Source organism: Dipodomys spectabilis, unplaced genomic scaffold (assembly GCF_019054845.1).
Source record: "Dipodomys spectabilis isolate Male_0828 unplaced genomic scaffold, ASM1905484v1 ptg000018l, whole genome shotgun sequence".
Classification (NCBI taxonomy): Eukaryota; Metazoa; Chordata; class Mammalia; order Rodentia; family Heteromyidae; genus Dipodomys; species Dipodomys spectabilis.
The window spans coordinates 11,664,183-11,691,672 of record NW_024870695.1 but is presented as its reverse complement, the minus strand read 5'-3'; the positions used below and the strand labels follow the sequence as shown (position 1 = coordinate 11,691,672).

The 27,490-nt window shown below is 42.8% G+C and overlaps 2 protein-coding genes across 2 annotated transcripts; both read right to left on the bottom strand.

The window, feature by feature from the left end:
- Nucleotides 1-1,718: 1,718 nt before the first annotated feature.
- Nucleotides 1,719-7,255, bottom strand: LOC122102589 (keratin, type I cuticular Ha3-I). Its single transcript, XM_042673356.1, has 7 exons — nucleotides 6,896-7,255; nucleotides 5,649-5,731; nucleotides 4,562-4,718; nucleotides 2,660-2,821; nucleotides 2,436-2,561; nucleotides 2,058-2,278; nucleotides 1,719-1,836 (listed from the first exon to the last, which is right to left on the bottom strand). Exons 1-7 carry the CDS (start codon nucleotides 7,241-7,243, stop codon nucleotides 1,719-1,721), a joined length of 1,215 nt encoding a protein of 404 aa, XP_042529290.1. The 5' UTR covers nucleotides 7,244-7,255.
- Nucleotides 7,256-13,593: 6,338 nt separating this feature from the next.
- On the bottom strand, nucleotides 13,594-20,014 carry LOC122102540 (keratin, type I cuticular Ha3-I-like). Its single transcript, XM_042673283.1, has 7 exons — nucleotides 19,664-20,014; nucleotides 18,200-18,282; nucleotides 16,630-16,786; nucleotides 15,557-15,718; nucleotides 15,342-15,467; nucleotides 14,964-15,184; nucleotides 13,594-13,764 (listed from the first exon to the last, which is right to left on the bottom strand). The coding sequence occupies exons 1-7, from the start codon at nucleotides 20,009-20,011 to the stop codon at nucleotides 13,647-13,649; spliced, it is 1,215 nt and encodes a 404-aa protein (XP_042529217.1). The 5' UTR covers nucleotides 20,012-20,014; the 3' UTR covers nucleotides 13,594-13,646.
- Nucleotides 20,015-27,490: the final 7,476 nt, after the last annotated feature.

Genomic DNA, 27,490 nt, shown 5'->3' with positions numbered 1-27,490 from the left:
CTCTTTTCTAATGGTTCATATGGGTAACCTAGTGGATAGGCCAGGACCAGGAAGAGCTAGAAAAGAGAAGTAAATAATATCCCAGGGGGCACCCAAGACCAGATCTAGCCAGGCACCAGTGGCTTACACTAGCTACTCAGGAAGCTGAGATATGAGGATCATGGTTCAAAGCCAGCCCAGGCAGAAAAGTCCGTGAGACTTTCATCTCCAATAAACTATGCAGAAAAAGCCATAAGTGGCACTGTGGCTCAAGTGGTAGACTGCTAGCCTTGAGCACAAAGAGGCTCAGGGACGGTGCCTAGACCCTGAGTTCAAGCCCCAGGAATGACAAAACAACAACAACAAAAAAAAACTAACAAAAGTTAGATATTAAATCAAGAGATAAATGGGACCACTGCTGAGCTCGTTTGGGATGTAAGTCTTTCCTGGTATTAATATTTCACACTAAGGCTTGTACCTACATGCTATAAAAATAAAACTTAAATGAGAGTGAGAGATTGAAAGCACCAAGAGCCAGGTGAGGCCGCGCCCATCGACCTGGAGCATGCCCTTGTCAAGATAGCGGCAGGAGTTTCGTAATGATACAGGGCAGGCTGCCACACCACGATCCTCTCTTCTTATACTCTGAGCCATTTGTGCAGTTTCTGGCCCTTCTTGGATGGGGCGGGAAACAGCTGTTGAACATCAGTTATTCTTCTTTGAAACAAAAACCAAACAACACAATGGACCCATCACTCATCCCAAAGCCATCCAGGTAAGCATTCTCTAACCCTACATGCCACTCGCCTGACCCCCTGAGATCTCTGAGTGTCCACCAAGCCATCCCCTGAGCTCTTCTTTTGTTTCCCTTTCCACTTGAGATAAAAATCAGTCTTCTCCAGAGCCAGTGAGCCCCATATTACCCCCTTCCCTGCCCAGCCTCTTCATATCCTGAGAGTTTACTCCTCCCAACTCAATGCTGCAGACTTCAGGAGCCCCTCCACCTTTAAAGGCAGTACTCTGACTTCCTTTCTTGAGTTGCTGGTGCCTATGGTTGGAATGATCTTCTCTGGTGTTTTCTTCCCAGCCTTCAGGGACATAGCTTTGATTACTTAGGACAAACCCAGATCAACAGGTGACACCTGTGGAGGCTTCTCCTTTGAAAAAAGCCATAGACCATAGATTGGAGTGAACAATTCTATCTCATGAGAAGACACTGGTGTGTGTGTGTGTGTGTGTGTGTGTGTGTGTGAGAGAGAGAGAGAGAGAGAGAGAGAGGAGTCAGAGAGAGTACTGAAGCTTGAACTCAGGACTCTCCCTCTTCCTTAGCTTTTGTGCTCAAGGCTGGCACTCTACTGCCTTGGCCACATTCCCACTTCTGGCTTTTTGCTAGCTAATTGGAGATCAGAATTTCTCAGATAAGTCTCCCCTAGCTAGCTTGAAGCAGTGCTCCTCACAACATCTCTAGGAGTATAGTAATTAGGAGTACAGGTGTGAGTCGCTGGCTCCTGGCCTTGATTCCTTTTATTTTAAAAAAAAAAAAAAAGTAAGACCTCCAATTTTGGTACACAAGCATGAAACAGACAATTGTACTTTTCACACCAGAGTCAAGAGTTTATTGGAAGAATGAACGAGAGCGCTGGCTTCAGGAGGCTGGTACTGCCTGTGCTCACAGCGCTGTTGAACATCTTGGGATGAAGTGGACTGGAGCCTTTGTCCTCCTTCTGGCGGCGGGGCCTCTAGCGCCCAAAAGTGTTGCAGGGCCCACAGCGAGCCCGCGTCAGGCAGGGATTGGCAACACAGGGCCCGATGGGCTTGTCACAGGCATTGCTGGTGGCACAGGGGTTACAAGGAAGCCTGGAAACAGGAAATCATTAGAATGAGTCAGAGTCAAACAAGTTAAGGATCCAGGAAGATACGAGACGTTCATTTTGTCAGATGACTGTGATACCTTACATGACCTAACAAAAAGTTAGAAGTAAGTCCACCTGGAAGACATTTGTTCTCCCCGAAGCCCCTTGTGCCCTCCACCCCGGGGGCCAGTTAAACAAAACAAACATAATTTGTCCCAGACTCACTTGCAGTCCTCGCTCTCCAGCAGGCCCCTGTAGGTGTTGATCTCACACTCTAGCCGGGCCCTGACATCCAGCAGCACCTGGTACTCCTGGTTCTGGCGCTCCAGGTCAGACCTGATCTCAGACAGCTGAGACTCCACGTTGGTGATCAGACACTGCACCTGGGACAGCTGGGAGCTGTAGCGGGCCTCACTCTCTGTCAGCGTGTTCTCCAGAGAGTTCCTCTGCAGGGGAGAAGATGAGGATGTCAGGAGCTACTCCTGCAAAGCCTTCCTCCAGGGCCTGCCACACAACTCAGGAGCTTCAAGGACTCAGGGGACTGTGGTCTGAGGGACACTCCCCCACCACACACGGCTCATGGCCACTCTGAACAATACACACCAGGTTGTGCTGGGCCTGCAGCTCAATCTCCAGGGAGTTGACTGTGCGTCTCAGCTCAATGATCTCTGCCTGGTAGGACTGCAGCTGCTCTGAGCTGGACACCACCTGCTTGTTCAGCTCCTCAGTCTGCAATAGCAGAAGGGGAAGAGACAGGGTCAGCCGCTGCCTTGTGGACTCTGTCTGTGAGCCTAGAGTCCCAAATGGCCGTGTGCTTCGATGCCCACCTGTGTGGTGAACCATTCCTCCACCTCCCTGCGGTTGGTCTCCACCAGGGCCTCGTACTGACACCTGGTCTCGTTCAGCACCCTGTTGAGGTCCACAGTGGGAGCGGCGTCCACCTCCACGTTGAGGCGGTCTCCCAGCTGGCAGCGCAGGGTGTTGACTTCCTGCAGGGCGAAGGGAAAAGCTCAAAATATCAAAAGAAAAAAATCTTGATGCTCTCCTTTGCTCCTTGAGATAATGAAATTCAACTTGTGATGATTCCTCAGCTTTCAACAAGCTCCATTTCCTCCCCTCCCATCAGTGGTCAGATTCTGTATTCAGTGACTAATCCCTGTACTTCACAAGTACATGAGTCCTCCTTCTGACTTTCATATTCCATGTATTTCTTTTTTAGAGAGAGGTGGTGATTTGTTGTCAATGCTAAAACATGGTTAATCGTGATTTCATGATTTTTTTTTTTTTGGCCAGGATATCTCATGGCATCTTAGGTTTGATTCGTAAGCAGAGGAAATAAGAACGTTGGAGGCAACCTAAACAATGCTCTTGCTAGATCCTGTGAATTAACTACAAGTCCCCCAACTTTGTATCTGTACCCTTTATATCTGTACTCCTCTCAGGCAGCAATCACCCCAGGCTTCAGGAAAGAGAAAAATCACTGATAAACATCTTGCGTGGAAAAAAATTTTAAAAAACAACAACAACAAATATCTTACGTGGAAGGCAAACTACCTCTCCAGCAGCCAATGCCTTCTTCTTATAATAATCTTAAAGGAAACAGACAAAAGCTTTAGATCACCTGCCAAGCAACTCATTCCTGTTCACATTCCAAAGGTAAAGTGATAACAAGGACAGAGATGGAGCTAAATGGTAAAACAGGTCACTCCTGTGACTTGAGACTCCTAACTATGAAGACTTTCTTCACCCTCAGCTCCCAATGCTCCCTATTTAACCTGAAGCTACCTTCTGTATCCCTGAAGACACACACAGAGTTAGCTATTGAGGTGTTGGTGCTGCCAGGTTATAGAACTTCCTAAGGGAAATAAATACCTGTTCCTTTCACAGATAATCTGTCTGCGGAGCCAGAATCGCTTAGTACTTGAATTAGTGCATAAAGCAGATTTGAACTATACCCCATCTCTACTACTCAACAGAGTTTCTAGGACTTTCAGGAATCTTTGATTTCCTCATCTTAACATGAGACCTTCCTCTGGAGCTCTAAAGCACTTTAGCGCAATGTTGGGTCTATAAGGAAGCATTATGTTGGCCTGGGAGGTAGTTCAAGTGGTAGAGCAGCTGCTTATCCAGCAGGAGCTACGCCCTGAGTACAAATCCTAGTACCACCAGAAAAAAAAAAAAGACAGCATTGTATTCATATTAATTGTTATTATGTGCCTGGTTCTGGGATTGAAGATTTGTAAATACCTCCTTTATGCAAAGACCACCCTAGTATTGGGGTGCATTTTCCTCCACATTTCTATTTTCTGAGTAGCAGAAAGGGCTCTGGATAGGAACTAGGAGGGATGCATTTTATGTCTAGCTCAGTCCTCTTGCTAAGTAGCCCTAGGCCATCTTATCCTCTCCGGTTACAAAACAGAGGATCAGAGTCTACAGTGGCCACGTGTTTCTCCCCTGGACACTGAAGGGTCACAGCAACTGCCTTATCGCCGAGCTTTTCTAGTTCCAGGGATGGCCAACTTTCTTCACCCCTGTTCCTGTCTTTGGCAGCAAACGCTAATCTCCTATCACAGATTTTTAGATTACTCATTCTCAACAAATCCTTTTGTGTTTAGAGAAGAGCTTCCCGGGCTAATTGAGCTTCAACCTACAGCCTCTCCCCAGCCTGCGGTGGTTGGAAACAGGCCCCAGGCGAGTCTGATCCTGTCCAGGTTTGGGGAGAACCTCACCTGCTCATGGTTCTGCTTGAGCGAGAGCAGCTCCTCCTTCAGGGACTCCACCTGCGCCTCCAGGTCAGACTTGCACAGGGTCAGCTCATCCAGGATCCTGCGCAGGCCATTGATGTCCGACTCCACCAGCTGCCGCAGGGACAGCTCCGTCTCATACCTGTGATCGCAGGGAGATTACAGATAGGCTGAGCAGGAACACGCCCGGCCTTGACTCTGCTTTGATTTGGTTTGTCAGATAAGCAGGAATTCGAGTTGATAGTTTTCTTTTTAAACTTATGATAAAAAAAAATAAGTAAAAATAAAAAGTTTGATGAAGATGATGTACAGAAGGGTTGCAGTTACACACGTCAGGTGGACAATGTCACCCCTTCTCTCGCTCTCTCCCAGCTTTTCCCTCCCATCCCCACCCACAGGTTGTAACATTCATTTTCATCATGATATCCAGTGAGTACCACTGCTGCATTTGTTCACCCTTTCTCCTCCACCTTTGTTCCCTCCTTATCCTCCCAAAGAGAGATAAAGGAACAAACAAGACAACAAGAAAATAAAAATAGCAGCAAAGAAAAGAAAAAAACCTCGTTTCCATTTCCTAGGGTTCATTTCAATAAATATTATTTGTATGTGCAGAGCATGTATGTGCGCCTAAGGAGTTGGTAGCTTTTAAGACCACCTCTTTGCAGGCAGGTGTACAACACTTAGTAACTGGTCCTAGAGGAAAATGTTACTAGTCATTGTTTTTACAAAGAGCCAGTAGAGTTAAGGCTGATGAACTGTGATGTTTCTAAGATGAATACATTTCCCACGTTCTCCTGATTGAATCTTTCACTTAGTAGGACATGAGTGAGCACTATGCAGTCTTCATTGAGGCTCAGGGTGACCAAGGGATGTCACCCTAAAATGAAGTCAGGGAAGAGAAAGGAATGAGGCCTAGCAGAGGGATCTCTGAGCTATAGTGAGCAAGATCAATATGGACCTCATGGAAAGGTTGAGAGAGAAGCCAGGTCAACGTTTATCAGTGTTGACAGAAGGCTGAGGATAGACAGAGAGGAGAAAACAGATAAATATCACCACCCCACTTGCCACTCACTTTGTCCTGAAGTCATCTGAGGCCAGCTTGGCATTGTCGATCTGGACTACCAGCCTGCCATTCTCAGACTTGCTGCACAGGATCTAAAAAGCCGCAAAACATAGAGAATGAACAAGAGCTTTGATTTTTTTTTTTGCCAAAAGGCAATCCATGCTAATCCACATATATGGAAGGATCAAAATGACCAATCATGTCGTAGCTTATATAATAAGATTATCAAGTGCTATTTGTGTATGGCATGTATTCAGCAAATATTTGATAAACTAAATTTGCAAAAACAGATCACTGAGATATTCAAGGAAAGGATGAGCAGATAAGTGATCATACTTTGTTTCCTTTTCCTAATAAGCAATACTAAGAAGCTGGTGGTATTAATTCACATTTATTTGTGTGGGGATGAGGGGAGGCGGTGCCAGTCCTGAGGCTTGAACTCAGGGACTGGATACTGTCCCTTGAGCTTTTTTTGCTCAAAGCTAGCACTGTACTATTTCCAGTGTTTTTGGTGGTTAATTGAGGATAAAGAGTCTCTTAGACTTTCCAGCCCAAGCTGGCTTCAAACCATGATTCCCAGAGCTCAGCCTCCTGAGTAGCTATGATTACAGACCTGAACCACCAGTGCCTAGTTTATTCATATTTAGTAATAACAACTGCTCTGTTACTATCATGGTTCTAGAAGCTGAAAACACAAAAATGAATGAGTACTAGATCCTGGCCTCCAGAAAACTTTCCATCCAGTAGAGAAGATACACAATGTCAATGAGCTAGTGGAGCTGTCCCACCATTCTGGGTGGCTTAGGGCCATTTCCACCTAAAGAGCTTCCAGTCTTTCTGGGTTTAGGCGAATATTACATTCCCCACAGGACACTGCACACCTAGAAGAAGCCCAGAAATATGGAGATCAAGGCAATGGGATGGAGATAAATAGGAATCCAGAGAAAGGCAGTCAACCAGCAGTCAGAGTAGAGTATCCAGATGCCCTGCTGAGGGAGACTCCGCTCTTTTCCCTCACCCTAGGGTAATAACTGTAGGGCTTGGCAAATCCGTGCCACTACCTCCTCTTCGAATGATTTTATACCAATACTCAGAACCAACCTAGGTCTGAAAGTCTAGGTCTGATAGGGCACAGGCACTGAAGAATTAAAATGGAAGGTCAGTCATCACAACTTCCTCATCATGAGAAAGAGTGCATCATTTCTGAATCCCATCTCAGGTTCTCGCCCTGCTAGGTTGGAGCCCAACCCCCTCACCTTCTGCTGGAGCTCCTCAATGGTCCGGAAGTAGGCCTGGTAGGCAGGACACACCAGTGGGTCCTGCTGCTGGTTCCTCTCCTGGATGCGGCTCTCCAGCTCTGCATTCTCTCGCTCCAGCTGACGCACCTTCTCCAGGTAGCTGGCCAGGCGGTCGTTCAAGAACTGCATGGTCTCCTTCTCACTGCCATTGAAGGAGCCCTCGCAGAACCAGTTGCAGTTGCCCACATTGGCGGGGATGTTGCAGGCACCGGGCAGGGTGCAGCCGTGGCAGCTGGGAGGAATGCAAGGCCGGGAGGCGCAGCTGGTGCGGCAGCTCAGATTGGGCAGGCAGCAGTTGTACGGCATGGTGCTGGAGGGAGTGAGGTGCCCGGATGAACACAGAATACAAGTTTCCCAAGCCTCAGAGCTGTGGGTCACCTACCTCTGGTGAGCATTTATACTCCTTCCACAGAGGGTGTGGACAGGTAGGCAGTCCTCTTCCTCCACCCCACTCCCCATCATTTGGTGATTGTCAAAGCCCTTCCCCTCCATTTGTTATGAGTTTCTTTTAGAAGAGTCCCTCACCTCATAAAAGATTTTACTCGGGCTTCTCTATAAGTCAGGACTCCTCTTCCATGCTGTGTGTCATGAAGTCAGACCTTCATGGTTGTGACTTCAAAGGGCTGAACTCATGAAAGAAATCCTGACCTTCATTGAATTGGGTTTGGCAGGTCAAGCGACACTGTGGTTGCCCTGACTCTCTGGCATGCTTCTGACTCTCTTCAGTGCAATTAGAAAAGCAGAGCTCTTGCTGGGATGTCTGTTGGTAGGCCCAACTGCCAAATACCAAAATGCCAAACTAATAGTTCTTAGAAATACTAAATCCTTTCTGGAACTGTTAGACTATGGTTCCTGGGGACCTTGCTTCCTGGTACATCCATGATAATGTCCACTAACTAAATAACAGATAGACACTGGGTTAAGGCTGTGTCCGGCGCAGTGTGACTGTACTGTCTTGACCTATGCTATGATCAGAAAGAACTTGTCCTTGTTGAGAACTTGAATAGGCCCCTGTGGTAATGGACACTCTTACAAATGGGATCTTATCACTCCTCACTACAACTCTTCAAGGCAAATCATATGGCAAATGAAGACATCAAAGGCAGGAGATACTAAGTTGAAGTAGCTAGGAGCCCAACACAGGTCTCTGTTCTTTACCTCACATCATTCTGCTCTGATAAAGATGATCTACCTCCTTCCCTAAGATCTTCTGCTCTCTAAGTTCTCCTTTTAACTTGAGCATAGCATCATCCTGACTTCTGTGCTTATCTCTCTGTGTTTGATACCCCCTAACAGTTCAGTTCATTTAGCCCTACCATATAGCATACTCTCCTGAGTGGGTGGGGGTCACATGGATGAAGAAATAAACAGGAAGCAAGTTGACAAATGACACATGAGTGGTTTCCATACTGGGGAGAACAGTAATATAACTGTGCTGGTATAAAGAGACTTGAAAAGAAAGATCCATATGTGTTTCCATCAAGGGGGGTAAGAAAGCTCAACATGGTTGAAGAACTCTGGTAAGCCAGATTGGCTGAGAGGAGAGAGCTATAGGGAAGTGATAGAAAATAAAGCCATCTAGGGAAGACAAGGTCATATGTCAAAAATGCTTAGTGACACACAGTAAGGTAAGGGACTTAGACTTCCCTGGTAGCAGCAGAGCCAAGGTAAGCTTTAACACCTGAATGTGGCAAAACAAAAAGCTGTGTTAGAGACTATTAGACCATTTCACCAAACATTTGTTGGTTTTGGAAATAAGAAGGAAATCCTAAAGGCAGAGACCAGAAAGCAAGTTATTATAGTAGGCCAGGCATGCAGTAATAAGAGGCTAAAAGGAGTTGAAAGCTAAGAGTTCATGAAAGGGATAAGAAGAACAGATTAAAAAAGAAGAAGGACAGACAAGGCTTAAGTGAAGCTGTGAGAGTTTTAGTAATGAATGCAATGGAGGAGCATAAAAACAGTAACAATGGCTGAGCACCGGTGGCTCACACCTATCATCCTAGCTACTCAGGAGGCTGAGATCTGAAGGTCATGGTTTGAAGCCAGCCTAGACAGGAAAGTCTGTGAGACTCCTATGTCCAAGTAACCACCAAAAGGCCAGAAGTGGAGAGGTGGCTCAAGTGGTAGAGCACTAACCTTAATCAAAAATATTCAGGGTCATTGCTCAGACCCTGAATTCACACTCCAAAACCAACACACACACACACACACACACATACACACACACACACACACACACAAAGCAGTAAGGAGCTGAGACAGAAAAAGAAATACCTCTGGGTCACTGCCAAGAATGAAAAAGTAGTTTAAATGAAAAGATGGCTTCATGGCATCACAGGAAGGGAGGGAGAGCACATAAAAGAATAGAGCCTGGGAGAGCTGCCAGATTGGCCAGTGGCCCATTCAAGGTGGGAAGGGTGTTTCCTGAGTGGACCACAGAGTTATCAGGACCCTCTGAGGGTCACATGGTTGTGTCTGCTGGACACTACACCTGTGTTCTCAAAGGTATGCCTGCCCTGAACTTCGGTAAACTGAAACGTGAAACCCGCAGAGTTAACATGTTTATTACTTACAAGAAATTCTGTGTCACAATCCATCTTGACAGCTGATGATAAAGCTGGTGAGCCATTAGACTTTCATGAAATAATTGGAGTGTGCTTGAAACAGTTTAGAAACGCTCAGCTCGTTTGAACTCGATGACTCATAACAGTTTGTCATTTAGGAACAACCGTCCAAGAAGCGTAAGCAATCTGTTCTGTCCATTCCTATGAAATGACTCCAGCTTTGTTGTAAAATGCAAAGTGAGTCCCCTTTATCTTAGAGAGATTGTCTTTTAGGTCAAACATCTACAGATGGGAAAACAGCGTGTGAACTTTGTTCTTCCAAATTTGTCTTACTTTGCTTCGTATGATGGTTTCCAGCTCCACCCAGCTTATTGAGATTGATTTGAGGGGAAGAGGGGAGGTGATGGAATAGGATGAGTCTGATCAAGGAACATTACATGCATATGTGGACATGTCAAAATGTGGACATCCCTGTACAATGAATTGATGCTAATAGGATTTTTTTAAAATTAATTTTATAAAAGCAAAGAAAGACTCATGGCAGGAACTCTCCATGAGAGTTTGGGTAAGTTATTTCCCCTTTGGAAGTGAAAGCTGTCTTAGCTATTTCTCAAACTGAATCAACTGAAAAATCTAAGCCCCTCAAAAGACTTGGGGGAGCCAGGTACAAGTGGCTCACACTTGTAATCCTAGCTACTTAGGAAACCGAGATCTGAGGATCACAGTTTGAAGCCAGCCTGGGGAAGGAAAGGCCAAGAGACTCCAATAAACTACTCAGAAAAAAGCCTGAAATGGCACTGTGGCTCAAGTGGTATAGTGCTGGCCATGAGAAAAAGAAGCTTGGGGCAGAGCCCCAGGCCTAGCAAAAACAGAAAGAAAAAAAAAAAAGACTTGGAGAAGAGGATTAATAGTAGTAAAGTTCTCCTTAGAGTTTGCCAAACTGATCTGTATTATCAGCAATTCTGGAGATTGAATTCATAGGGGTGAAGAACCCCCCCCCCCACCCCAGCTACATAATAAGTTGCCAGCCACATAAGGAAGTAACTGAGGCTGAGAAAGGAAAAGACACAAGAAACAGGAGACCAGGGCCAAGAATCTTAAATAAGTATGTTTAAAGAGATGATAGGAAACCGAGACCTTATCAAAAGATGGTTGTTTTATAAAAAGAATAAAGGTATTAATAAAAAAAAAAAGCAGGACTTCTAGAAATGGGAAATACAGGTTAAGGTATAAGTTTTAAGAATGTGTCTCTTGTCATTTTAAAGGTTCAAGGTTTTCTTTTGAAACATGTTGTCTCTCTCTCATCTCAGCTACTACTAAACTAACAGAATTATAATTAACACGACGTCCTAGTTCCCATAATCCTACAGGACATTCTTTTTTAAAAATAATTTTACTGAGATTAAGTGATTACATAAATCTTACAAATTTCACAGTAGTGTGAAATAGTGATACTTAACGTCACAAACACATTCTAACCTTCATGAGGCAAATTGTTATTATCGTGGTCTATACAGTTTATGAATTCTATGAGCTTTGACAATACAGCTATTTCTTCCACATCGGGTGGTATGTACCTTTCCTTTTTTTGCCTAGTGTCAGCTGTTATCTCTGTCCCTCTTATTCTCTTCCTCTCATTACTGCCCTTGAGTTGCTTAGTTCCTTTTCATCCATGTCCTGTGCAGCTGATGGGACCCTCTGTCCTATAGGACATTCTTAGGAGACTAATACCTCTCCCATTGATTAGGTTACAGCAATTATTTAATTGTCATATGTTTTCCTTAGCCTGATTTTATTTATAATTCTTCCACAAAGTTTCACAGATCGAATTCTAGGAATCAATAACTTTGGAGGGGGGGGGAGGTTGTTTTATTTTTTTCATCAAATAAAACAAAATCACTGATTAAATTAAGTAGATCTCCAAATATGTTTGGAGAAGGAAGGGAGCTAGGGGTTGATATTCATTTTGTTGGTTTTCAAGTGGAATATTGCATTGTTTTCATTTCTTTTACAAGATCTATATTTCTTCATTATTCTCCTTTTATGTGTTCAATCATTTTATGTATCAAGTTGTTAAACCAAATTATTGTTACCTGTAGTAGCATAAGGAATGATTACCAACAATAGAAATAGACCAATAACAGGCTTTCAAAATTAAACACAAAATCCAAATGTTAATTGTATAACATTTTCAAAATACTGAAGGAAAATAGGTAACAACCTGAAACTCTTTACCAACTACACTCTCATTTATGAGTGACCATTATTCTCATATAATAACAGAGAATTTATTACATGGATTTCATAAGAACTACTGGAGAATATGTTTCTGAAACAGGTGATTAAAACCAGAAATGAGAAATAAAATAAAGGCAGCAGTTTTATAAGCAAATGAATGTATGTGTGTAGATAATTCTAAACAATAATCATAACAATAGCCAAATTTTAGATTACGAAAAGATAGTGCTTAACAACATAATACAGGGCTGAGAATGTGGCTGAGAGGTAGAGTGCTTGCCTAGCATGCATGAAGCCCCAGGTTTGATTCCTCAGTACCACATAAACAGAAAAAACTTAAAGTGGTGCTGTGGCTCAAGTGGTAGAGCACTAGCCTTGAGCCAAAGAAGCTCAGAGACAGTGCCCAGGCCCTGAGTTCAAGCCCCATGACAGGCCAAAAGAACATAATACAAACCAGGGGAGAAAAGGATGGATAAAATGTAGTTTTAGCTCAATCTATGACATAACATTTCTCAAAAAAAGTAAATCAGAGATTATGTAAATAGAGTACACAGTTAACGTCTCTTAAGTCCTAGAGATAAATTCACAGTTGTCTCTCTAGTTTTTAACATATTTTATCTTTTTGTTCCATGTCTAGCCATTTAAAGCAAGAAATGGTGGCATTCCCTTGTCCCGGATGTTGATCTACCACACAAATCATAACTGATTTAGCTCATTTGTGAGCTAAATAGTAACACTGACCTCTACTCAGATCAGAAACAGAAATAGCTTTGTCCTGAGAAAAGGTGATAACCCTGACATTCCTTCCTCTTCTTCACCAAAAAAAACCCCACCATTTTTAAAAAAGAACTAAGGACAACACTTTCTGAATCTAGTTATCCCAACATGACCCCGCCAACAGACATGAAGTTTTAAACACTTCATGCACCGAACAATAAAATCAGTGTGGAGAAAGCTTGAGCCCTTACTCAGAAGGCCTGGGGGGAGGGGGAAATGTACCTAGGAGACTCCAGGACCTCTTAAAAGCGACTGCCAGGCCACTGTCAATGGACAGTAGTCCTAGCCCCCAGGAGAACGGACAGGATAAATTGGATACAGGTGATTTGCAGCTCTGGTACTTGTTTACAATCTGTTCTATTCTCTCCCAGTAACACCTCACATTAAACTACCCTACACAAAGTGAACTTCAGTCCTGAACTTGCCCCTTCCTAGCCATGTGACTAAGAGAAGGAAGGAATAGCCCAGCTCCTGGTGCATCTGTGTCCTATAAACGTTCGATCCTCTCCTCTTCTTAAAGAAAAAGAAACCAAGGAACTTTCTAGAAACGTTACATTCATCTTACAGAGGTAGGTCATGTGATAAATGTGCTTATTGTATTCAAATGAGGTCTCGCAGTTTTGGATTCTGCTGGTTTAACCAGACTTAATGGATAATGGTGGCTGTTCTGCCTACTAAATGTTAATAAGTCATGATGGAGACCTTTGTAGGACAATGTTGAACCCTAAAAGTCCTCTGCTGTTTTCATTCTGCCCAGGCAAAATGAACACTTTTGAAAGGAATAAAGGCACATGAGAAACACGTCTGATTGCAAGAAGGGAAGTTTATTAGGAGGTTTGGGGAATGGCAAGAAGGATAATGGGACAACCAGGAAGCATCTCCTGCAGCCTCTTCACAGCTCAGACCTCCCAGACCATCAGAACACCAGCAGATGGTGAGAGAGACCCAGGATGAAGAGGTCCCAGCAGGCCAGGGCTCAGAGCTAGGCCACAGCAGTAAGCATTTGTTCTCCTGCTAGGCCGTGTCTCAGTGACTCATTGTGAAGCTGAGCATGGAGTCAGGGAGGCTGAACTGGTCATCCATGATCTTCCTGTCTTCACGCAATCCTCCTATGGCAATCCCTGGGGTATTTAGTGCCCAAAGGTATTGCAGGGCCCACAGCGGGAACGTGTAGCACATGGATTGATGACACAGGGGCCAATGGGTTTGTCACAGGCATTGGTGGTGGCACAGGGGTTGCAGGGCAGCCTGGAACACAGAATTATTAGGTCATCAGAAAAGTACTTTTTAAATGGGAGGGGGCTCAACCCAAGCCGAGTTCATTCCCTGCTGTCTTAGGAGGCCAGTCTTATTCAGATCAAATCAGATCAGACCTTAACACCAAGCACAGAGACACAACACTTGAGGTAGGATCTCAGCGTTCATTCTGTAACCCCAGGGACATGATGGAAGTAACTTCCTCCTTCTAAACTTCAGCCTCATACCTATAAAATTAGATTAGTGATGCCTACCACACACAGGTAGAGAAATTTCCCCCCACCCAAAAGCTGTGTTTGTTAAGTATACTATGTCAGCAGGGCACTGGTGGCTCACGTCTGTAATCCTACCTACTCAGGAGGCTGAAGACCACAGTTCAAAGCCAGCCCAGGCAGAAAAGTCCACGAGACTCTTATCTCCAATTAACCATCACAAAACCAGGAGTGGTGATATGGATTAAAGTGGTAGAGTGCTAGCCCTGAGCAAAAGAGCTCAGGGACAGTGCCCAGGCCCTGAGTTCAAGCCCCACAACCAACAATAAATAAATATATTCTGCTAGTCACCAACTAGCATACACTATTGATGACTGGGTTGTTTTCCCTTAGGATATTCTAATGTTCTTCCATAAGGTGATTGGTTTTTTTTAATATTTTTATTTTTCAATTATTTATTTTTATTATCTTAGAGTAGTTGTACAAAGAGTTTTCAATTCAATATGTCAGTTTATGATATTAGGTGATTATAAATGATCCTTTTCTAGCTTCCTCAAATAATTCTAACAAGAATCCATGAAACAATGGATTTAAAATTTTTGGATATATCAAAAAGAGTACTGATTGTTAGAGACTTTTTTGCGGGTAGGGGGGAGTCCTTTCCATAGAGCCAACCCTAAAGATATAAAACTTTCTTTGCCAATCAGCAACAGGGAAAAGAGTTACCCATGACTATCTTTTAGAACATCAAGTATCTTTAGACTATATAATGCTAGCAACGAATATTCTATACTAGTGTTTATTGACATAGTATCTGAAACCAACAAATATTCTATACTAGTATTTGTTGACATAGTATCTGAAACTTGACCCAAAGGCTCTATTTTACTCTTTAGACTGGTGTGTGTATGAGTGTGTGTGTGTGCATGTGTGCATGCCTTGTAGTGTGTATAAGGGGGGGACCTTCCAGAGACTCACTTGCAGTCTTCGCTCTCCAGCAGGCCCCGGTACGTGTTGATCTCACACTCTAGCCTGGCCTTGACATCCAGCAGCACCTGGTACTCCTGGTTCTGGCGCTCCAGGTCAGACCTGATCTCAGACAGCTGAGACTCCACGTTGGTGATCAGACACTGCACCTGGGACAGCTGGGAGCTGTAGCGGGCCTCACTCTCTGTCAGCGTGTTCTCCAGAGAGTTCCTCTGCAGGGGAGAAGATGAGGATGTCAGGAGCTACTCCTGCAAAGCCTTCCTCCAGGGCCTGCCACACAACTCAGGAGCTTCAAGGACTCAGGGGAGCGTGGTCTGAGGGACACTCCCCCACCACACACGGCTCATGGCCACTCTGAACAATACACACCAGGTTGTGCTGGGCCTGCAGCTCAATCTCCAGGGAGTTGACTGTGCGTCTCAGCTCAATGATCTCTGCCTGGTAGGACTGCAGCTGCTCTGAGCTGGACACCACCTGCTTGTTCAGCTCCTCAGTCTGCAATAGCAGAGGGGAAGAGACAGGGTCAGCCACCGCCTCTGTCTGTGAGCCTAGAGTCCCAAATGGCCGTGTGCTTCGATGCCCACCTGTGTGGTGAACCATTCCTCCACCTCCCTGCGGTTGGTCTCCACCAGGGCCTCGTACTGACACCTGGTCTCGTTCAGCACCCTGTTGAGGTCCACGGTGGGAGCGGCGTCCACCTCCACGTTGAGGCGGTCTCCCAGCTGGCAGCGCAGGGTGTTGACTTCCTGGTGGGGGAAAGGAAAGAATGAGCCTACAGAATGAAGTCTACACCTAAACTCCCTCAAAGGGAGTCCAATAATGGTAGGGAACGAGTTACATTAAAATTAGGAGACATAAATTGGAGTCCAGCTAATGCGATCCATAGTTACTGACCTCCGGGAACTCCTGCCTCCTCTTTGAGTCTCTCCTCATCTGTGCTATTGCATTATTGTAAATATTTCTTGCCTCTCAAAGATTCTATCCTTCTTATTTCTTCCTTGTTTTCCTTTTGCTCAGTGGCAACTCCAGAATGACAAGTGGTTTATAATTGTTGCTACTTAAATGTAGGAAAGCCAAATTTAATGCCTTCTATTCATACCGTGTTTGCTATCTTCGTATACTACTAGACCTTGTTTGCTTCTCATGAAAACATATAATATTTGAGTCCTGCGTAAGATTCCCCAGCATCCTGTTTCATCATGAGATCTTAATGAAGCATTGCTTCTCCCTTATTCCCTACCATCTATTCATCCTCCTTTCTACCTATGCATCTTTTCAGCTTGTGTTCTAGCTATCTAGGTGGTACAGAGGGCAAGAAAATTTGAGATCTCCTTCTACCTTGTTCATTCATTTGGCATCTCTTCAGAAAAATCATAAGCCTTACCCAACCACAGAAAGCATTTTAAAGGTCTATTTTGGGCTATAGCCATAAATCCAAACCCAAGTGGAAATAGAACACTTCACCACACTCCTTCATGTTAAAAAAAAAAAGGGGGGGTCCTTCTGTGACTCGCTCCTCAACAATCCTCCAACTACATTCAGAACAACCAGCAAAATGTAGTGTTTGCTTTAAGACGATGAGCAAATCAAGGAAGATCTGCTCAGGGGACTCAGGGAGCTGTCAGTGTTGTGATATGGAGGACTGGGGCTTTCTTACCTGCTCATGGTTCTGCTTGAGGGAGAGCAGCTCCTCCTTCAGGGACTCCACCTGGGCCTCCAGGTCAGACTTGCACAGGGTCAGCTCATCCAGGATCCTCCTCAGGCCGTTGATATCAGACTCCACCAGCTGCCGCAGGGACAGCTCAGTCTGATACCTATACATACAGCCAGAGATCAAAGGAAGTCTAAGAGGGGGGACATTTTTTCCTGAGCCTTCTCTGGCTGAAGTAGGCAAGTGCATTCTATTTTGAGATTTATTTTTAATTGTCCAAAAGGAAAAATACCCTGAATTGGGAGAACTTTTTCCTCCCTGAGATGCACAGAAAAGGCAATGTTGGGATGCCTGTATGTCATCTATCACTGTCATTCATTTGGCATCTCTTCAGAAAAATCATCAGCCTTACCCAACTACAGAAAACATTTTAAAGATCTTTGGTGGGCTGTAGCCACAAATCTGGACCCAAGTAGAAATAGAACACTTCACCACACTCCTTCATGTAAAAAAGAGGTCCGCCTATGACTCGCTCATCAACAATCCCCCAACTACATTCAGAACAACCAGCAAAATGTGGTATTTGCTGTAAGATGATGAGCAAATCAAGAAAGACATTTGACAAGAATCCCACTCACAAGTGACTATCAACAAAGCCCTTTTGAGTCTTGGTACTTCAGAATTCTGCTACAGCTCATCCCACCATCCCAACAACAAGAGAAGTACTAAATCAGAAATCACTTAGATCCAGCCTTGACATCCACTGGCTGTGGATAGAGTCCTTGATCAATCTGAGCCTTCTTTGTCAAATGAAGACAAAACCCAAAAAGTCTCCACCACTAAAGATGAGGAAATAATGTATGTAACAAAAAAAAAAATCAGATTTTAAACTGTAAGGTCACACTGAAAAGCAACGCATTCCTTATCATTGCAATGGTCATACATAAAAATATTGTTTGATTCTCAGAAGGAAATGGATTTGTATCTTATTTTTGTGGCTGAATAATTTCTTTCTAATGGACTGATAATGAAGAATCTGAAAGACCAGCATGTCATTTGCTATTTCTTTATGTCAGTTATGGGGCTTGAATTCAGAGCCTAGGTGCTGTCCTGAGCTCTTTTACTTGTGCATTACCACCCTGAGCCACAGCTCCATTTCCGGTTTTTGAGTGGTTAATTGAGATAAGAGTCTCACCGAGACTATTCTGCCCAGACTATTCTGGCTTTGAATCAAGAGCCTCCGATCTCAGCCTCCTGAGTAGCTAGGATTATAGGTGTGAGCCACTAGCACCCGCATTCTTCACTTTTAAACTTAATATGGCTATTGAGCTCAAAAACAGAGAATGAATAGTTTCTTACAGTCCTTTAAATGAAACTTAAAGCATGCATTCAGTGTCAGAACCTAAACTTTGCATTCAGTGAAGAAACTTTGACTATTAACCTAATTCTAAACTAATGCACCAAGTGTTCCAGGATCATCCAGAAGCTTCTGCCGCAACATTTCCAGGATAGAAAATTCATCAGTCTGAAAATGCAAGCCAGTTCTGAACTGCTCCAATCATTAGAAAAGTCTTACTTGGTCCTGAAGTCATCAGCAGCCAGCTTGGCATTGTCTGTTTGCACCACCAGCCTGGCGTTCTCAGACTTGCTGCACAAAATCTGGGGACAAGATTGGTTCTGAAATTAGTGTCATGCAGAAGGAATTGTGACTTCAAGTGCAAAGCTACACCTTCCCAGCTGAGCTCCATATTCTTTCAGATTTGCAATTTGGAGATACAAGGAAGGTTCAATTTCATAGACCTGATTGTTTCAAAACTATAAACATCCAGATTAAATGTGCTCTTTTCCATGAATTCTACTCTGTGTCTATTTGCTTCTGGGTCTGCCTCTTGTTTTCTGTTGGAAATGAGCTCACTGGGTAGCCCAACATTGAGAATAGTGAGCAGTCATCCCAGTTTAATTAGAAAGGAGGGATGCTAAAACCAGTCAAGTCACAGACAAGCCAGAACACCATAACTCCATTTGCCTTCCAGCCCTGTTGATCAGTCTCTAGTCTCCCTTCATTGTGCACTTGATCATGCTTTGCTTGAAGTGTCTTCCTCTACCTGGAATACCCTTTGACACTCTCCTATCACAACACGGCATAACCCGCATCCCCTTCTTCCCCAGCTCCTCCAAACCACTTCCTCCATACACTGTGCACTTCTCTGGTACCATTTTTAGGCTTGTGCTGTAGTCATTTGTTTCTCTGTCTCTCTCCTATGAAAATGTGAGCTCCTGAAGGAAAGAGCATTTCATCCCCCACCCCAACTCTATGTATCACTCACCAGCTCTGAGTAAATAAATCATGATATTCAGATCACAGGAACCCTTTCTGGTATCCACGCTGCCAGAATTATACAACAGTGGACCAACAGTTCCCTCCAAGAACCCAGGGCTTGTACAACCGAACACACCTTGTGCTTGCCCTTCAAATCCTACTTAGGTATTGGCTCTGCAGGGGAGCCCTCCTTAGTTAACACCCAATCCTATGCCTACATTTCTGGCTCTATACCATCACTTGTAAAAATTCCCCACTCAATTAGGTGATAAGCACACCTGCATATTCTAGTTAGGCTTCTAGATTCAATGGCTCTCTTGGTTTCCAGAAGATACTTTTATACACCATTGAAAGACTTTCAATATTTGATGATTTGCAGAGGACATCCCTAGATCAAAGAATCATCCAAGTGCGCATCCTTTTTCTAAATTTTATAATTCCATGATATTATAACAGATCTTTATTTTTTAAAAATCAGACATTCTTGTTTTTAGGTAAGAAGCCACAGAAGGTTTCTGCAACTCATTGTGGGCTGATGCTTCACCCCCTGCCCACTCTGTGTCCTTCCTTCATGGTGATTCCAAAATAGCTGCTCAGACTGATGTTGATTCTACACCTTTGCCACTGTGCACCTGTACAGAGCCTTAGATCTATTCAGAAGTCAATATGCTAAATCCAGATAGTTTACTAAATGAGCACTGTGGGGTCCGCCCCCCTCACCTTCTGCTGGAGCTCCTCAATGGTCCGGAAGTAGGACTGGTAGGCAGGACACACCAGTGGGTCCTGCTGCTGGTTCCTCTCCTGGATGCGGCTCTCCAGCTCTGCATTCTCTCGCTCCAGCTGACGCACCTTCTCCAGGTAGCTGGCCAGGCGGTCGTTCAAGAACTGCATGGTCTCCTTCTCGCTGCCATTGAAGGAGCCCTCGCAGAACCAGTTGCTGGTGCCCACATTGGCGGGGATGTTGCAGGCACCGGGCAGGGTGCAGCTGTGGCAGCTGGGAGGAATGCAAGGCCGGGAGGCGCAGCTGGTGCGGCAGCTCAGGTTGGGCATGCAGAAGTTGTATGGCATGGTGCTGGAGGGAGCAGAGCTCTGAAAATCAGCTTCGAAATCTGATTCCTTGTCTCTGGTATAAACCCAAGTCTTCTCCAGGGCTTTATATTCTGTCAGTTGTGGGCGTGGTGACCATGTAAAACATTACTCCCCTTTTACCCTTCATTACCAGTTTTTCCATTAGTTACTTAGGCAGGTTGAGTGAGTCTTTTCCCTCATAAAATGTTTTACTCTGGCTTCCTGCTAAGTCAGGACTCCTCAGCAATCATACTGGTTAGTTATGGAAAAGCTTCATAGTTTGGCTTCAAAGTAACCAACTATGCAAACACCAGCATTTATTCATGAGGCAGCTGTCCCTGTCCCCTCCAGTTGGAGGACATTTCTGACTTCTTTCTCCTAAGCAAAGAGAGATTTCTGACTCATCTAGCTCATACTCAGCTAAGACACTATGGAAGAAACATCTAAGGAAACCTTTCTGGAAACCAGAACATCCTGTGGTCTAAGATCAGAAAAGTCAGAAAGCAAATGAATTAAATGTCCCATTGACATTTCGAGCCAGCTGATGACAACTCTAGCCATCTTTTGAGGGCTGAAGGAAGCCATCAGGCTCCATTTCAACTATTCATCTTTACAAAAACTTTAAGAAAATTAACATTGTGAGAGCACCTACTATGCGTGAAGCACAATAGTGTATGTTTACACACAGTATTACTCTTATTGGTGATTGTGTTTGCTAGCAGAGCACCCACTGTGTACCAGGCAACTTCAGGCCTCTGAGATATTGCTCAAGGTCACAAAACTCCTACTAGGTGTTACCAGGATTCAAATGCAGCTCTCTAATTCCAAAGGCCATGCTCTCCCTACCACATTGCACTATACCTGCCTTCCCATCTTTTCACTATCAGATGCAATAATGTGAATATAGGTTCAGCCCAGGTGCTCAGTAGTACTAGACATGATCTCCTCCTAAATTAGAATGAGCTGAGAAATAGCAAGTCTGCCCTCTATTAAAGAACCAAAAGTAGTTTCTATTCTGATGGAAATCTACTAAGTAAAATGGGGGAAGCCTAAGTGAATCCAATGTGGGAAACTCTGGGCCTAACTCTCCACAGGATGATGTCCTGTAAGGCCACATCTCCATGTGATTAAGATGGCATCTCTTGACAATCAGTACATTTAGATAAACAAATGTTCTGCCTTCAGGTTATTCTAGATGGAGCTATGAACTTCAAAGATTTCACATTCAATCTATCCATGATCCAGATATAGAAGGTAATTGTTATACTTGTTCTCTGGGGAAGCTATATGTTAACTCCTACAATATAGTCATCACCCTGATCATCCTTTCTTCAAATATCCCTTGCAGTCTGGCACACATTCTTTTCACTGTCTGCAAGGATGGAAAATCTGCATCTCCTAAAGCTGTGTTTATTTTTGGAACCAGATGGATGGTGATTGGGAATCAAACCTAGTTAGTGAAAGATCAACAACCAAGCTGAAGAGCATTTGTAATGGGTTGGAAACAAGTTGTACTATAAAATGACAATGAGTATTTTCCTAAGTGCTTTTGAAGGTCATTTCTAAGGAGGAATTTTAAATGTGATTTATTTTCAGAAAAGATAAAAGCTTTGGAGAAAATATGTAGTCTCTTGGAGCAAATTCTTTATAAGCGCTGATAACCTGATTCATATTCACAAAGCACAACTCACTGCCCCTCCTACCTGTTCTTCTACCTTTGAAATGGCCCTGCAAGCCATGAGATGTAGAATGGTCGAGTTGGTTTAAGATCAGTACCAAATCAAAGTCCTATTTGTCAAATAAATAAATTCATTAGTTTCTTTTTTTGTAATTATCAAGTGATCTCCCTTTGTTCTACATCTAAGCTTCAAAAGAGAAAAGTAGAACTTAAAAAAAAATAGAAAGGGAATACAATAGACCCTTGGTATCCATGAATATACGGTTCCAAGGAAAAGACATCCATGCTCAGGATGCATAGAGTTCAGTACTGTACTGCAGGATGCTTGATTCATTTATCCATAATGTTACCCAACTTCCACCAAAGACATGCTGCCTTTCAACAAATCTAAAATTTTCACTTTATCATTTAAATGAAGCACATTTATATTTACCTTGCTTTTTGAGCATGATTGTGTGTGAGGGAGAAAGAGAGAAAAAAACAAAAAATAAAATAAAATACAGGAGTGATTTATATGAAAAAAAGAAACAGAGAAAGAAAGAGACAGAGAGATTGGTAGGGCTTAAACTCAGGGCCTGGGTACTGTATCTTAGCTTTCTCACCTCAGGCTAGCAGCTCTCTACCATATGAGCCACAACTCCAACTTCCAAGAATTCAAACATTTTTTTGTTTTTGAAAAAAATATTAACCATGATTGATCAAAACTAATTGCACAAATTTGCTTGTAATAAATCCATGAACAAAGTAGGATTACTACAGTATGTTATAGATAAGCAAATATATCCATGGGGACTTCTATACATTCCTGTAGCTTCTACCTCAATTGTAGTAAGAAAACCCAAGGGAAAAGTCCTTGTATCTTCAAAAATGGAGGACAGAGTTTGGAAACCAACTATTTCTATCGCTTGATATGGAAGTATCTATTTATATAATTACATGGCTATTAAATGATGATGGCTGAAAAGATTTAGATCTATTGAGAAAAAGGACGAATTTCCATTTGCTTCCTAGGAATTCTTGGAGGTCATTGCTTCTTATTTATTCTGCTTATTGTACTTACAGTGCATTCTTACCTTTGCATAAATGATGAGATTGTCTCTGGATAATGACCTCTCAATAAATGTGATGAGAAATTCAAATCCTAACAACCAGAAAGGTTTTACAACTGCCTGTGTAATTGTGGCAGACGCTGTGGTTGAGGCTTCTGGTCTCAGGATGAGAGCATACTGCTTTTGAGGTTTATTTATTATGGAAGCTAAGGCTATTTCCATGGGAGGGGTCACGTGAAAACTCGCCAATAGTATTTAACTATGAAGTAGAGTCAGGGCAGATTTTTGGCTAAGGTCACCATCCTTGTCATAAGACATTAAAGTCATGGGGAAGACCTCCTTCTTCATTTCCAAAGCCATCTTCCATGATGGCCAGCATTCTGGCTTGGAAATCTGTCCATGAAAAGTGTACAATCTATTGATTTTGGAAATGCAGAATAATATATTGGGCCAGTCATTAATTGTGTGTGTGTGTGTGTGTGTGTGTGTGTGTGTGTGTGTGTGTATGAGAGAGAGAGAGAGAGAGAGAAAGAGAGAGAGAGAAATCAAAATTGCTGTATCGCTGGGTTTACCAAAAACTAGAAGACTGACTCATGCCAAAAAGAAATCTCAGAGGAGAATCAGAAAAGCAGAAATGCTGCCTAATGCCAACCTCAACCCACTATTCTGGATAATCTCAGTTCATGTTGCCGGAGAGCTTTCTCAAGCGGCTCCATATAGGTGAGTCAATATTGATAAGTCAGCATTTATCAATAGTCCAGCCTCACTACATTAGGGAAGAAAGTGTGATGGTAATCCAGGATCTAAGCCCAACAGTTGGGTTCAATAGAGCTTCCAGTGAGGGAGCAGGAAAAGAGCCAGGTCAATAGTAAGATCATGTGCCAGTTAGCATTTTATCGCAGTAGCAAAATGCCATGAGATAATCAACTTATTGCCTCAACTTATAATCAATTTATTTTGTCTCACAGCTTTGAAAATAGCAATTGGCCCCTTTGCCTTGGACATTTCGTGGTAAGAGCAGATAATAGAGCAAATCCATTCATCTCATGGCCAAGAAGCAAAAGAGAGAACAAGAAAGAGGGTAGGGTCCATAATCTCCTTCAGGAAATACTGTGCCCCTAATGACTTAAAAACCTCCACTAAAGCCAGGTGCAGGTGGCTCATGCTGTAATCCTAGCTACTTAGGAGGCTGAGATCTGAGGATTGAGGTTCAAAGCCAGCCTGGGCAGGAAAGTCCATGAGACTCTTATCTCCAATAAACCACTAGAAAACCGGAAGTGGCGCTGTGGCTCAAGCGGTAGAGTGCTTGCCTTGAGCTGAAAAGTGCAGGGACAGCACCCAAGCCCAGAGTTCAAGCCCCACGACCAACCAAAAAACAAAAAAACACAAAAAACCTCCCACTAAGCCTTACCTCTTAAAGTTTCCACTACCTTCCATTAGTGCCACATTAAGGATTAAGTCTTGAACAAATTGGCTTTAGGGAGACATTTAAGATTCAAATTATAGCAGTTAGCCCAAACTAAAATAAATACCTCAAAATGGAACTCAAAATTTCTTGCTAGTGCAAGAAATCTCCAGAGCTGGCAATTTTTTTTTCTCTTACACTACATTCTGGACTTCCGATGGGAATTGGTGAGGGTTTGAAGGACTTCATCAAGTCAAAAAGAAAAAACAAGTGAAGCTCATCCATGTTATATTTTTAACTCTATTCAGTATGGAAGAGAAGAATAATCCAGGACAATGCAATTTAACAGTTTTAGTATTTCTGGAATAGCTGGATTCAGGGGCCATTAGAGGAATGATGACCTGTTTATGTAGACAGTTCTTCAGATCAAGGAAATATGCAGATGTTATACCATTTTTCACAGAATACAGATGATAAAGTATAATTTGTGCTTAATATGAATTGTGTTCTGGTGAACTTTTGCATTAAGCTATGACATTGGAGCTTTGAAACAAGCATGAAGAATCTACTAAAATGTTTCTTTCTCCCTAACCTCCCACAAACAATGTATCTTTGCATAGTTATATAGCCATTAGAGTTTTCTGATTCTCATCTTTCTTTACCTGGATGCTGTTGACCATCCCCCAATGAAACACAACTGTCATGTCAGTTGTGTTTCCATTTCATTCTCCAACCGCTATAATCAGATGTCACTCCTATCCTCAGAGATCTGACAAAACCACAGATGAACCTCAAGTCACAGACTTTGGGGGAGCCCCAGTTCAGAGGTCATTTCTATCATATGTCCCTGAAATGCATCTATACTACCTTCCCTTCCACAGCCTTAACCCCTACATCTTTATTTTGGTAATTTTCTAACATTTCTTTCAAATCCATCCACTCTTGCAAACTCTCACTACCCGAAGATTTACTATTGTTTCATTTTCTGAGGCTTAAAAACTTCAGACCCATAGCAGGTGTTTGTGGTGGTTAATTAATTGTGTTAACTTGACTAAACTATGGGATGCCCAGATAGCTGACAAACATTAGTTCTGGGTATTTATAAAGAATGTTTCTGGATGAGTTTACATTTGAAGATAACTTTCAACTATGTGAGTAGACATCATCTAATCTATTCAGGGCCCAAATAAAATGACAAGTATAAGAAGATTCACCTATTCCTGTCCTCAGAAATCAGTGACTTCAAACTCTGGCTGAACTTATTTAATTATCTCCCTTGGTTATCAGATGTTTAGGAATGGAACTATGGCCCTCCTGGATCATCAACTTACAAATAGGAGATTCTACATTTATCATGAGAACAAAAGAGGAAGGAAGGAAGAAAGGAAGGAAGGAAGGAAGGAAGGAAGGAAAGAAGGAAGGGAGAAAGGGAGGGAGGGAGGGAGGGAGGAAGGGAAGGAAGGGAGGAAGGGAGGAAGGGAGGGAGGGAGGGAGGAAGGGAGGAAGGGAGGAAGGGAGGAAGAGGAAGAGAGAGATTCTATGGTCCAGTTGCTTGAAAACTGTAACAAAGTGATTTATCAATACTAGTTTCCTATCCTTTTATCTCCATTCCTCCTCTATCTCCACTCACCTTCCATGTTCCAGGTTTTATATCCAATATCCATCTATCCCCATCCTACTCACCCATTCATCTTCCTCTTTGGGGACTTACACTAGATTTCTAATTGACCTTCCTTCTCTCCTTCTATACTACCCAACTCTACAAACTTACAGAAGCTATCAAAACCCAGCCTATAAGTCATGGTTAGATACATCACATGACAACTTTTCTTACAAGAAAATCTCACAGATAATATTCAAAGCACTCTCCAGTACAGTCCTACCTAACTATCTTGAAGTTTAATCTCCTCTTACCACATTTATCTTCAGTTCTAAGAATTTGACTATCAGGGCCATTAAATATACCTCATCTCCTTACCAGGTAAAATTTATGTTTGAAAAAACACTTTCCTTCTCCTCAGACCTTCGTACACTCACCATCCTTAACATTCAAACTTTATTTCAGAAACATGCTAATATCAATATAGTAAGAGTTAATTGAAATTGGAACTATGGGAAGTATACAAAAGTTTAACAACCTTATCATGAATCCTCATTAATGTTACTCTTTCTTACTTACTTCACTTATAGTTTCTTTTTTTATATATATATACTAGGCTTTGATTAGGTGCTCATGCTGATGCTGTCTCTGTTGAAAGAGTGACAGTCAATAAGGCAGTCAAACTAAGTTTATGCAATCTGAATTTCTGAGTTTTCAATGCCCTCACTAGCACTGCCTTCCTCTTGGTACATCTTCTTAACCATTTTCTCACATCTCTTTATAATTTTAATCATTTATAACTTCCTTGAGCCACCCTCACATTTGTCTATGATGGCTGTCTCTTTTCCTTACTTACTCTAGGCTATAGATGTGCTGTGGGCCAGGGCTAGGAGTAGTTTTCTTTGTGTGTCTCCTCCTCTTCCTGGCACATACAATATATAACTGAATATGGTTGCATCAAATAGAGTTCAATTGAATAGACTGTAATGTGGTTTACAGACTTGACAGCTTTAAAAATTCAGAGATTAAAAAAAAAAAATCCAACTGGCAGTGGTGGCTCATGCCTGTAATCCTAACTACTCAGGAGGCTGAGATCTGAGGATCATGGTTCAAGTCACCCAGGCAGGAAAGTCTGTGACACTCAACTCCAATTAACCACCAGAAAACCAGAAATGGTGCTGTGGCTCAAGTGGTAGAGTGCTGGCCTTGGGCTGAAGAGCTGAGGGACAGCGCCCAGAACCAGAGTTCAAGCCCCACAACCAACAACAGCAACAAAAATCCAAAGATAAGGCAAATGGGTGGGTAATGTAGATTAATGTTTATTGAGGGATACTAAAGAATATTAATTATCCTTTCTAACTAGAAAGACTTGGGGAAAAAATATATTAACTGAAGTAAGCCATACCCAAATAAACACAGGGCTGCATGGTTTCCCTCATTTGTAATCATTAAAATGTGCCTATAAATCTATAAGTAAACCCCGTGGGTAGCAAAAGATAAATAATTACACTTGGACATGATTAATTAGACAGCAGTCTAAACATTCACATAGTGAGAACAAAGGAGAATATTCTTAGGAGAGGATCACAAGGGCTCAATAGCTATGTGCACATTATCATATAAAATGATGCTTAACAAAATGAACTCCAAGAAATGAAAGAGACTTTTTTATTATATTTTGAAGAGTTTTTTTTCTTTGGTTTATTCCCTTCTGTCACTGTGTTTTTAAATTTCTGTATCCTTTGTC

Excerpts from the sequence above, each read along its gene's own strand:
- LOC122102540 (XM_042673283.1), bottom strand. The coding sequence starts at position 20,011 with ATGCCATACAACTTCTGCATGCCCAACCTGAGCTGCCGCACCAGCTGC. Across the intron at positions 18,283-19,663 it reads TTGAGGAGCTCCAGCAGAAG|ATTTTGTGCAGCAAGTCTGA; the intron begins GTGAGGGGGGCG and ends TCTTGTCCCCAG. Across the intron at positions 15,468-15,556 it reads AGGAATGGTTCACCACACAG|ACTGAGGAGCTGAACAAGCA; the intron begins GTGGGCATCGAA and ends CTGCTATTGCAG.
- LOC122102589 (XM_042673356.1), bottom strand. The coding sequence starts at position 7,243 with ATGCCGTACAACTGCTGCCTGCCCAATCTGAGCTGCCGCACCAGCTGC. Across the intron at positions 5,732-6,895 it reads TTGAGGAGCTCCAGCAGAAG|ATCCTGTGCAGCAAGTCTGA; the intron begins GTGAGGGGGTTG and ends GCGGCTTTTTAG. Across the intron at positions 2,562-2,659 it reads AGGAATGGTTCACCACACAG|ACTGAGGAGCTGAACAAGCA; the intron begins GTGGGCATCGAA and ends CTGCTATTGCAG.